The sequence below is a fragment of the Dromiciops gliroides genome, chromosome 2 (genome assembly GCF_019393635.1).
Source record: "Dromiciops gliroides isolate mDroGli1 chromosome 2, mDroGli1.pri, whole genome shotgun sequence".
Classification (NCBI taxonomy): domain Eukaryota; kingdom Metazoa; phylum Chordata; class Mammalia; order Microbiotheria; family Microbiotheriidae; genus Dromiciops; species Dromiciops gliroides.
In genome coordinates, this window is record NC_057862.1 from 397,271,844 (window position 1) to 397,283,927 (window position 12,084).

At 43.4% G+C, this 12,084-nt stretch overlaps 1 protein-coding gene across 1 annotated transcript in view; it reads right to left on the minus strand.

The window, feature by feature from the left end:
- Nucleotides 1–12,084, minus strand: part of CPNE2 (copine 2) — a 94,827-nt gene that overhangs the window by 39,494 nt on the left and 43,249 nt on the right. Inside the window, exons 5-9 of the mRNA XM_043985058.1 lie at nucleotides 5,191–5,262; nucleotides 4,619–4,702; nucleotides 3,164–3,253; nucleotides 1,838–1,936; nucleotides 980–1,066 (exon numbers count right to left, since the gene is read on the minus strand). Coding sequence (XP_043840993.1) covers nucleotides 980–1,066; nucleotides 1,838–1,936; nucleotides 3,164–3,253; nucleotides 4,619–4,702; nucleotides 5,191–5,262 — 432 coding nt within the window. The remainder of the gene's footprint in view (nucleotides 1–979; nucleotides 1,067–1,837; nucleotides 1,937–3,163; nucleotides 3,254–4,618; nucleotides 4,703–5,190; nucleotides 5,263–12,084) is intronic.

The window sequence follows — 12,084 nt, forward strand, 5'->3', positions numbered from 1 at the left end:
TAGAAGCGCATTAGTGGAAACTCAAGAGCTAAAATGGTGAGTGGAAAGAGTATATTCCCCCAAAAGAGGGTGACCCTAGGATCTTGAGAGAGTTTGAATGTAACCAAATGGTGTTGGTCCTAGAATCTAGACTTACTGGTGAGGGTAGGTTAGAATGAATGAGCCAACCCAGAGAGTAAATGTCCACACTCCTAGTACAAAAAGTAAAAGGTTGCAGTAATTGGCCACCCCGTGTATCCATTACATAAATAACATCTTACTCTAATAAGTTCCATTACAACCCAAATCTCTAGATAACAGAGGTTCTTCAAGACCCAGCCAATGGTCCATTTATTTCAAGCAAATATTTGAAACATCAATATTGGGAGACCCAAGTCCATGTTCTCCCACTGCCTTACAACATTGGACATATTTCTTTCCCTCTCTGATTTTCAATTTCCCTACCTGTAAAGTAGGGCTAAAAATTCCTCTCTCACTTCCTTTGTGGTCTGTTTTGAGGATCAAAAAAAAAACAACCACCCCAAAAGCAATGCCATGAAATGTGACAATATTTTAGAAAATTAAATACTCAATGACTTCAGTGTTAGTGATGCTTCTTCCTTGTACTGCACCACTGCCCCTCAGAGAGGGAGCAAGCAGACTCTAGTCCTCAAGAGCCATCCCCAGCATGGCCATGAGTCTCGGTCAGCATCCTCTTTGAACAGGCAATGCTTGTTGGTGGCTCCACCTCATTAACCCCTGAACACTCAGTGATCCACAGCCTCCTCCTGCTGGCAAATCCAGTCCCTGCTTCCACATTAGATCACACTTATCCTTCTATCACCCAGAAAGATGGGTGGTTTACCCATGATCCTACCCTTCTATCGCCAGAAAGTTGGATCCCAAAGCTAGCCATAGAATTAGATCCCTTGGCTAACAGATCCAAAATGTTCTGTTCTTTCCCCACTCCCCCCAAATATCCAAACATGCATCCCTTTACCTTACAAGAGCGGATAATGATGATGCCTGAGTTCTTATAATTCTTCTTCTTCTTTTGTTTTTTAGGGTTGATACATTCTAGCTCTAGCTGGGAATGAAGCAAAGGAAAAAGGGCAAAGTTAGGGCTGTATAAACCCCATCCAGAGTCTCAGTCTCAACAAGTGAGAAAGCTGATCTCCATGACTTCTCTCCCCACCAGATCCCCGACTGAACTTTTAACAAGATGCTGCTAAAAAAAATTACCCGGCCTTCTAAAAATAGACGGCCCCCATATCACATTTATTTCCCAGACTGTCTTTGCTCTCATTCTATTCCCCTAACCTAAAATGCCTTCTCCCTTTCTCCCTCTCATCTACACACCTGCAGTGTGTTATATCAAGCTGACATTGGCCAAAATCCTCCAGGACGCAGGTACTTGGTCCAGGTAACTCATTCTGTATAATGTCCAATAATAAGGATACTTGAAGTGTCCTTGTCCATTTGGCAAATGCAGATGTCTCTCACCATGAATCTAATCACTAGCCCTTGGGAATGGTATGTGTATGTTTGTGGGGGTGGTGTTTATCTGAGGATTGGAGTGTTTCCTTCCCTGAGTTAGCTGGAGCTCTTCCCAAAACATCAGGTCATTGAGCTCTGTGTCCGCTTGGGGATGGGGTGAGGTTGTTCTCTCTCCACCAAGAAAGGGCTCATAGGCAATGGCAGAATGCCCCACAAGTTTGTTGATGACTGCGTACTGATAGCATAGGGCATCCTCTCCACAGCCTCCTGAGAAATGTCTCACTACCTTCTGAGAGAGCCTCTCATCTAAATAATGTAAAACTGCTGACACACACGCCCAAGTCCCTTTACCCCATCTCACCGGAGCACCATCTCGGGCCTCACACATCTTCACCACTGAGGTCTGGAATTCACCGATGAAGTCGTGGCCACCATCATTGTCATAGTCATAGCACATGACCTGAAGGATCAGGGTGGATAAAAGTCAGCTCAGAGAACTCCCCTCCAAAACCTCCCTCAGGCTCTCTCTTAGACAACTCTCAGTTCCCAATCCTAGTTCTGGGGCAGTTATTGTACCAACTCATATGTTCTATGAACTCTTCTTGGAAGTCCAAAATCACACCAAGTCCTTTAATGTCCTCCCCCCACCCCCACCTGTTTATCCTACCTCTCCTGTATTATTTAAGCAGTTCCTAAACCACCTATCTCTTCCAAGAAGCCTTCTTAAACTGATTAAAAGGAAGACAAGTATTACCCCCATTTTGCAGATGAAGAAACAAAGATTCAGAGAGATGAACTGATAGTAGTAGGGCTGGGATGAGAACCCAGTTCTCCTGACCTTAAGTCTGGTGCCTTTTGATTATACCAGTGTTTTCTAACCACTGGTCCATAGACCAACACCTGTCTATAACAATTTTTTTTAAAAAATCACAAAACTGTTGATAGCCAAGGTCTTTACTTCTTAAACTGGATACACTTTTTTTTTTCAGGGCAATGAGGGTTAAGTGACTTGCCCAGGGTCACACAGTCAAGTGTCTGAGGCTGGATTTGAACTCAGGTTCTCCTGAATCCAGGGCTGGTGCTTTATCCACTGTGCCACCTAGCTGCCCTGAAATGGATACACTTTTTTGGGGTGAGGCAATTAGGGTTAAGTGACTTGCCCAGGGTCACACAACTAGTAAGTGTCTGAGGCTGGATTTGAACTCAGGTCCTCCTGAATCCAGGGCCGGTGCTCTATCCATTGCGCCATCTAGCTGCCCCTGGATACACTTTAAAAAAGGATACCTCCTCCTTCTTTCTCCCTGTCCTACCCTTCTCACCTCCCAGACTCTCGTCCCCATCCCCTAAGTCTGAGAGCCCTTTCACCCTAAAACTGGGTGGGGCAACTGTGGTAGAGAATTTAGAGATTTCCTACCAGTTTTCAGTAGAGTGAACTGTCCTCTGCCTTCTAACTCTGAGCAGGGAATGTAGCAACCCACAGTCACCTATGGTTGAGGGTTTAAGAAAAGCTTAAAGGCTGCTCATGGCTACTGAATTTTATCTTGGCCCTATGGATTTCAGGACTCCTGGAGGAGAGGGAGAATACAGCTAGGAAGTCACTTCCCCTCCCCAAGGAGACACCTGCGGCAACTGGGAAGGCTATGGAATGGTCATATGACAAGTGCTAAACAGAGACAGCTGAGCTTACCTGAATCGGCTTCTCCAGGTCTCCATCACAAAGCGATACCAAAGGCACAGTAAATGGTTTCCACACAGGATCCAGAGTGTACTTTATCACCTTTAGTAAGAAAGGAGAGAACTAGGTCCCCCTCAGCCCCTCCCCAGGGAAGGGAAGGAAAATAGTCAGGTGTTATTACTGAGATGCATCTGGGATAGGGAGGATTAATGAAAAGGGGAAGAGACTTTAAGAAGAAAGATGTATCCTTCAAATATTTATTGGTTGCCTAATATGTGCAGACCTAGACTCTGGGGAAGGAGGTTACAGAAATCAATGGTGGTCTTTGTTCTCAGAGAGCTTATGATTTAGCAAGGAGATAAAACATTAAGGCCAGGAAGCACTAGGGTAAAGGAAGCAAGGTGTGGGTGTGAGTGTGAGTGGGGGGAGGATACAGGGATTCAACAAGCGATTGAAATGTTCCCTCCAAAGAGGGAGACAATTATGCAAATGAGCTGCTAATCAATCCCCTTCTAACCTGATCAGCCCCTGAACTCCTAGAGTTTTCCACCTCCATGCCAGCGACCTTCCCACACTGGAAAAGCCTTCACCTCTGCAGCCTCATCCTCCCATTCCTCCATGAAATGAACCTCCATTTGAGGAAGAATTCCCGCCAGCCACACTCACATCTACCCCAGCCCAGCTCCCAGATCTCTAGACTATTTTCCCCATTGCCTCTCTGCCTCCCTTCAGCCCCCCCCCATTTATGTGTTCCCATGAGAATTTAAACTCTGTAAGGGGAAGGACGATCTTTCTTTTTTGCTTGTATTTGTATTCCCAGTGCTTAGCACAGAGAATGCACAAAAAAAATGTTCATTTGTTTATTCTGTCTACCCAAATAATAATAATGATCAGAATAATAGCTGGCATTTATATTGCATATTAGGGTTTGTAAAGTGCTTTACAGACATTATACCATTCGATCCTCACAATAACCCTGTGAGCTAGGTGCTATTATCATTCCCATTTTATGAGTGAGGAAACTAAGGCAGACGAGTTAAATGACTTGGCCAGGGTCACACAACCAGCAAATGTCTATGGCCAAATTTTAATTCAGATCTTCCTGGCTCCAGATCCAGTGTTCAACACCTAGCACCTACCATGTAATTGTGAGGTGTCAATGCTTGACATGCTGGGACTCAGCCCCACTCTAACCAGGCCTAGTCCTAAACAACAGTGAGAACAAAATCCCTGAAGTTGAGTTCTGCTTAGACAAGGCCTGGGGAAGTTGTCCTTCACTGACTGGTTTAGAGACTTTAGTCTTGACTTCTTTTATGGACTCCCAGGGCTGCCAGGAACCCGGAAGATAATCTAGTCAAACCTCCTCATCTTACAGAAGTGAAAACTGATGGTTAGACAGAAAAAAATACTTGTTCAATGGATGTTCAATGTATATGGATTCACATACTCCATGCAGGTGTCACTCACCTCTGTCCGGTGAACAAGCATCCATTTGCCATTATCTTCTGGTTTATAAAATTCTAGAAATGGATCTGATTTGCCAAAGAGGTCCTGTAGGGAGAAAATACATAGGTTGTAAATAATTCCTATGCCACAATCATCTGGATTCTCTGTGGTACATGGGCACAGAATGGGAATCACCTGAACACCCCAAGAGAGCATGGACTATGGCATAGGTAATTCTACTCCTTGGAAATTTCTTTCTCTCCTGAGGCATCTACAGTAATGGACAGGATGTGACAGGTGGCTGGACTTTCTTTGTCCAAGAAACATCAAGATCATGAGGACAAAGAACGACCAGAGTCTGGACTAGGTTAAATTTTTTTTTTTTTTTGGTGAAAGTGGAGCCTTTTTCTCAGAAAAGGAACTAATTTGGCCTGAGCCCCATGTCACTTCCCCAGAGGACATTTCTTCTGGCCATAGGCCTCAGCTACTCAGGAAAAGTAATCCCAATTTTCAGGATCTGGGACAGGTGGCACATGATGGTATGTACCCAGAGCCCACAAAAGCACCTCCTCCCCACACTGCCGTCCTCATACCTTCTTGTCCAGTTTCCTGCCTGCCATGCTCAGCGTGATGACTCGGTTGTCTGATAGTTCCTGGGCAGTGATCTGTGAGGCAGGTGAGAAGGGGGAGGAGCACAATGATTACTTTCTCCTGACCCAGGCCCATACAAGGGGGAACTTTGGAGAAAGACAGGGATGTTAGGCAGAAAATGGAAGTCATGGACACAGCATCCTGAGAAAGAAAGGTTAAACAAACCCAACTGAACCCAACATGGGAAGAGTGGGCTAGAACAGAGAAGGGATTGGAAGGTACCAGCGAGAAAAAAACAAAGCCAGAGGCAAATTTGTGCAGAAAGGGATTGACATTAAACATTGGGGGGAAAGTAATCACTGGATCTTCTTTTCTTTTCTTTTTTTTTTTTGAGACTGAGTCTCCCCAGTCTCACCCAGATTATAAGTGCAGTGATCAGTCAAGAAGCTTTGACCTCTTCCATTTCCAATGGGGCTGGTTCACCCCTCCTCCTGTAGCCTCAAGGCCTTGCTGCTCCGAAGGGTTTACTCTATTAGGATAGGACCATTCTTAGTGTGGACACCTCACTGGCTCTAGCTCTCCTGAAGCTTCACACCTCTGGAGCTTGTGATCCAATAGTCTCAGTTTCACAGTAAGTAGCAAGGATAACAGGCATGCACCATGATGCCAGGCAGTCCCTGGTATTTTAAAATCCTATACTGTTTGAATAGGAAGGGTAATTTCACTTCTAGCCAAATTTATACCCAAATCCATCCTCCTCACATTTGTAGAATACTCATTAGAGAAAGTAGTGGGCTACATTTTGTGACAGCAAAAAAAAAGTAGCTACCTATCAACTGGGAAATAGCTAAACAAATAATGCGACGTGAATGTAATAGGATATAACTGCACAATAAGAAATGATAATTATGAATAACAATGAAAAGCACAAGACATGAACTGATGCAAAGCAAAGTAAGAAGAACCATGAAAACATTATACAATGAATATAACAATGTAATTGGAAAGAAAGAAAAAAACCTAAATGCTACCTAATTATAGTGAGCTTCAACTTAAAGAACAGATGAGGGACAGCTAGGTGGTGCAGTGGATAAAGCACCAGCCCTGGATTCAGGAGCACCTGAGTTCAAATCTGGCCTCAGACACTTGACACTTACTAGCTGTGTGACTCTGGGCAAGTCACTTAACCCTCATTGCCCCGCCCCCCCCCCAATACATGAGGGGGAAAAAACCATCTTTCCTTTTTTGGAAAGGTGAGATACTATGTGTGTGAAACACTGCAGATGCTATACTAACAGACTGAGTTGATACATTGATTAGTTTGGGAGAACTGCTTTTTCTTCCTTTTCATTCTTTTTTTTAAACTAGGGATGATTCTCTGAGTAGGAGAAGGTCTATATTTAGAAATCAAGGTGATATAAAAACAAAAGATAGCAATAAAAATAAAAAGTTAAAATTTAAAAACAACAACGAGAAAGCACCATGCTCTAATGGAAAGAGGACTAGGCTTGGAGTCAGGAGACCTGAGTTTAATTTCCAGCTCTGATATTTACTAGGTTTTTGACTGAGCCAATCAGTTCTTCTGTCTGTTTCCTCATCTGTAAAATGGATACAATAATACTTGTACCATACCTAATGAGTAAGTTTTGTAAGGCCAGAACTTTGTAATCCTGAAGACACTAGAACTGTGTGCAGTAACTATCCCCATTATTATTTATTATTATTTGTGTTGGTTCCCATGAAGAATACAAAGAAGAATATGACATGGTCCCTACTCTCAAGGAACGTCCAGTCTAGCGTGACAAAAAGATAACTAACAAAGTCAGGCTATATGAGCCAAGTGCCAAAGCAAAGAGAGGAGTACAGAGAGTAAAGGTTGTGGGAGGTCAGGAGAAAGATCACTTTCTAAGACCCCTTAGATCTAAAGTGGTAATAGATATATCGAACTGCTTGTTTTCTCAGTGAGGTGGCAGGGGAAGAAAGGACGAAAAGAATTTGGAACTCAAAATTAAAAAAAAAAATCCAAATGTTAAAAATTGTTTTTAAAAGTAATTGGGAGGGGGGCGGGGCATAGCTAGGGGGCGCAGTGGATAAAGCACCGGCCCTGGATTCAGGAGTACCTGAGTTCAAATCCGGCCTCAGACACTTGACACTTACTGGCTGTGTGATCCTGGGCAAGTCACTTAACCCCCATTGCCCCGCAAAAAAACAAACAAACAAACAAACAAAAAAGGTAATTGGGGGGAGGGCAGTTAGGTGGCGCAGTAGATAGAGCACTGGCCCTCGATTCAGGAGGACCTGAGTTCAAATCCGGCCTCAGACACTTAACACTCACTAGCTGTGTGACCCTGGGCAAGTCACTTAACCCCAATTGCCTCACCAAAAAAAAAAATTATAAAAAAAAAAGTAATTGGGGGGAAAATATTTTTTTTAAATGGTGATGCAATGTTTTGTGGAAGATCCAGGTCTTGAGCTGAGCCTTGAAGGAAAGAGATTTATATTATCAGAGAAGAAGGGGTGGATTATTATAAGGAGGGTGGATGCTTTATAAAGCACAAATATTGAGGCCACAAAAATCAACTAACAGTGACTTTCTACTAGATCTAAACAGCAATGAATGGGAAATATCTGGGTTAGACTGAAATTCAGCAGATAGATGTTTTTTAAGGTAGATTTTCTTTTTAATTAGTTTACTTATTTAGAATTTTCCCCAAGTTACATGTGAAAACAAATTTTCACATCGATTTTTTAAAACTGTGTTCCAAATTCTCTTCTCTCCCTCCCCACTCCCCCTTAAGAACTCAAGCAATTCAATATGTTATACATGTGCAGTCATGCAAAACATAACAGACAAAAATAACTTAAAAAAAAGGAACTAACAAAAAATCAATTATACTTCAATCTGTATTCAGATACCATCAGTTCTTTTTCAGTAGATAGATTGCATTTTTCATCAGTTCTAAGGTAGATTTTCTTTCTTTTAAAAAAATTTTATATATATTTGGGGGGTGGGGGTGGCGATGAGGGTTAAGTGACTTGCCCAGGGTCACACAGCTAGTAAGTGTCAAGCAGCTGAGGCCATATTTGAACTCAGGTCCTCCTGAATCCAGGGCCGGTGCTTTATACACTGCACCACCTAGCTGCCCCTCATATCCCACTTTCTACAGAAAGCCTTTCCCTAGTCTTCCCCCCAACCCTATAACCCCATGTGCTAGAGCCTTCCCTCTGAGGTTTTTGTTGTTGTTGTTCAGTTGTGTCTGACTCTTTGTGACCCCATTTGGGGTTTTCTTGGCAAAGATACTGAAGTTATTTGCCATTTCCTTTTCCAGCTCATTTTTTTTTTTTTAGTGAAGCAATTGGGGTTAAGTGACTTGCCCAGGGTCACACAGCTAGTAAGTGTTAAGTGTCTGAGGCCAGATTTGAACTCAGGTATTCCTGACTCCAGGGCCGGTGCTCTATCCACTGCGCCACCTAGCTGCCCCTCCAGCTCATTTTACAGATGAGGCAACCAGGGTTAAGTGATTTGCCCAGGGTACACAGCTAGTTAAGTATCTGGCTGGATTTGAACTCATGAAGAGGAGGTGTTCCTGATTCCAAGCCCAGTACTCTATCCAATGCACCACCTGGCTGCTTCTAAAATTCCTCTGAGATTACCTTCCATTTATATGTGTATATACACACAAACACACGCATATATGGATCAGGTATGGACACAGTCTTTTGCATGTTTTCTCCCCCATTAGACTGTGAACTCCTCAAGGACAAGGGTTGTTTTTGCCCTTTTTTGTAGCCCCAGCTCTCAGTAGAGTGCCTGATACAAAGTACGTACTTAATAAGTGTTGGTTGATTGATGGCCTCTAGGTTCCAACCAAACTGGACCACTTGCTGTTTCTTGACCTTGTTCTCTCTCCTACCTCTGTGCATCTGTGAAGTCTACCTACTTCTGCCTACTGAGATCCTTCTCTTTCTTCAAGGGTCAGTTGCCCTCACAGTCCCCACAACACTATAGTATCCTCTCCCACATTACATTTTCTTAGGGTCCTTTTTCAAAAATTCTTTGCCAGGGGCGGCTAGGTGGCGCAGTGGATAGAGCACCAGCCCTGGATTCAGGAGGACCTGAGTTCAAATCCTGCCTCAGACACTTAACACTTACTAGCTGTGTGACCCTGGGCAAGTCACTTAATCCCAATTGCCTCACTAAAAAAAAAAAAAATTCTTTGCCCTATCCCATCCCACCCTGTATTCATTCCTTTGCCTACTTGGCATATTCCACTCAACAAACTCCTTGAAGGAGGCACTCTTTTGGGTTTCATCTCTATATCCCTGGAGCTTGGGCCTGGGCTCTATTCAATAGCCATTTACTAAAATGAGCTTTCAGGCTCTCCTTCCCAAGATTTCGACAACAACAAAAACAAAGTATTCCATCTGCCTGTGACTTAGTTACCATCCTGCCTAGGAAGCAGGCTGATGAACTCGGTGGGTTATATTTAGTCTTATCACCCTCTGCTCTGGTGGAATAGCAACACAAGCTTTCCAGGACAGATCCAAATATCCACTGGGACCAGAAATATAGGCGTGGCTGTTGGATTTTCTCTCCCTCATCACTGGCCAGAAACAATAACCAAAAGATAGAAATTGCTTCATTTCTTTGACCTGGATGTGGGGGAATAGCAGATGCTCTAAGAGTAAAGAAGCCTTCATTTGAAGCAAATGGTTAAGAGAGTATATCACAGAGCAGTAAGTCCACAGGGTGATAAGGGACCACTGAGGGACCAATGAGAAGCAAAGATACATCATGTTCATGTTCGCTGATGGCTGTCTTGTTGCACCTCACACATGACATTCAGTTTACCAGCTCTTTTCCTTTGTACTAGCTGTCCCCCATACCTGGAATACTCTTCCTCCTCACCTCACCTCACCTCATTTTACCTCTTGGCTTCTTTCAAGACTCAGCTCAAATCCCACTTTCCACAGAGGCCTTTTCCATTTCATCTTCCCCTCAGCACCCCACCCCCACTCCCATACCTTGCCATTGAGATTAATTTTCATTTATACTGCATATATCTTCTATTTGCATGTTTTCTCCAACATTAGAATGTAAGATTCTTAAGAGAGCAGGGACTGAGTTTTTTGCCCTTCTTGGTATCCTCAGATCTCAGCACAGTGCTTGGCTTAATAAATGCTTGTTGACTGACTAACTGACAGATATGAGGTCCTAGAACATGACATAAATCTGCTACCTGTCTACTATCTCTCTGAAAATATGGACATTTCCCAAAGGGATCACAAAGGAGTATGGGTAAAGGAATGTGGATAAATCTCTCCAAAGATTGGGCTTTGATCATAGATCTGGAGGGGGACCTTAGAGGCCATCTGGTTTGTATCCTTTTGGTTCAGAGAGGTTCAGTGATTTGCCCATAGTCATGCAGCAAAAAGAGGCAAAGCTAGGACTGAAATGAAGGTCCTATAATGACAAGTCCAATCGTGCAGTTATGGCACCATGCTGCAGGACACTGGTAGCGACAGTTTCTGAGCAGGAGAAAAGCAGGATTGAAAAGCTTCACCAAGGGGGCAGCTAGGTGGTGCAGTAGATAAAGCATTGGCCCTGGATTCAGGAGGACCCGAGTTCAAATCTGGCCTCAGACACTTGACACTTACAAGCTGTGTGACCCTGGGCAAATCACTTAACCCTCATTGCCCTGCAAAATAATAATAATAATAATAATAATAATAAGAAGAAGAAGAAGAAGAAGAAGAAGAAGAAGAAGAAGAAGAAGAAGAAGAAGAAGAAGAAGAAGAAGAAGAAGAAGAAGAAGAAAAGAAAAGCTTCCCCAAGATGCCTGTGCCTGAATGTCTGATGGAGAAACCAAGGAAGTGGAGTAGAGGCAGTAGAGGTGATCATGACTGGGGTAGGAGGATTAGTGCTGAACCCTGTTGGTCTCTATGGACCAGAACATTTTCTTAGTCACAAAGTATCATGATTCTAGCCCCTGGAAAGGAAAGAAATAGCCCAGCCCTGCAGCATCTTGGTATGCTTCACTTTGAGTAGGTTCCTTACTGTTCTTCAGTCTGGACTCTATGCACTGCAAGGAGGCAGGATGGGGTCCCAAAAAGATCTTCTGGACAGCCAATTCCCCAAAAGGTAAGAGACTTCAAGGTTAAAGATTCAAGCAATGGATTCTAAGTCACTTCTCACAAATCACCCTCATTCCCATCCATCATTCTTACATAGAACCTTGGTTTGGAAGTTAGGAGACCTGGGTTCTAGTGCTAGCCTTCCTACTCACTTGTCTGAAGGTAGGGGGTTGGTATGGGTGACTCAGCTTTCCCATCTGTGAAAAGGGGTCAAGTAACCCATTTTTAGTTATTTGCTTGTGTCTCAGTTTAGTCAGCTATAAAATAAGAGTGGTTGTACTAAATACCCTCCTTTCAACACTAAGTTTATGATGCTATAAATTTTTTTAAATCATTTGTTCCTAAGCTGTTTTATATTTAATTTCTTTCCATTGCAGAAAGCATAGATGATGATTTTGACAGCACCAATGAGAAGATTGTTCCCCCTCTCTTCTCCCCAAGTGGGGTCACAGTAGCCCCTGTGACTTTTCTGTTCTCCCAATTCCTTCCCAGAACACTCATCATCTAATCTCTGTGACATCACAGCCAGTTGCTGTGGAGAGCATTAGGGAGTTGCAATGGGAGGATTGAGACTTCAAATGAGGTCTGAATATTGAGCTGGTTTTATCAAAGTGCTCCTGGAGTGAAACACAGAACCACAACCACAGAACAGCCCATTTCCTGCTCCCCTCCCCCTCCTGGGTCCAGTAATCTGAAAATCAAAGGGCCGGCCTTCCAGGGAAGAAAAGAAAGCCTTCCATTTCTGAGGCAGCTTTGGGAAG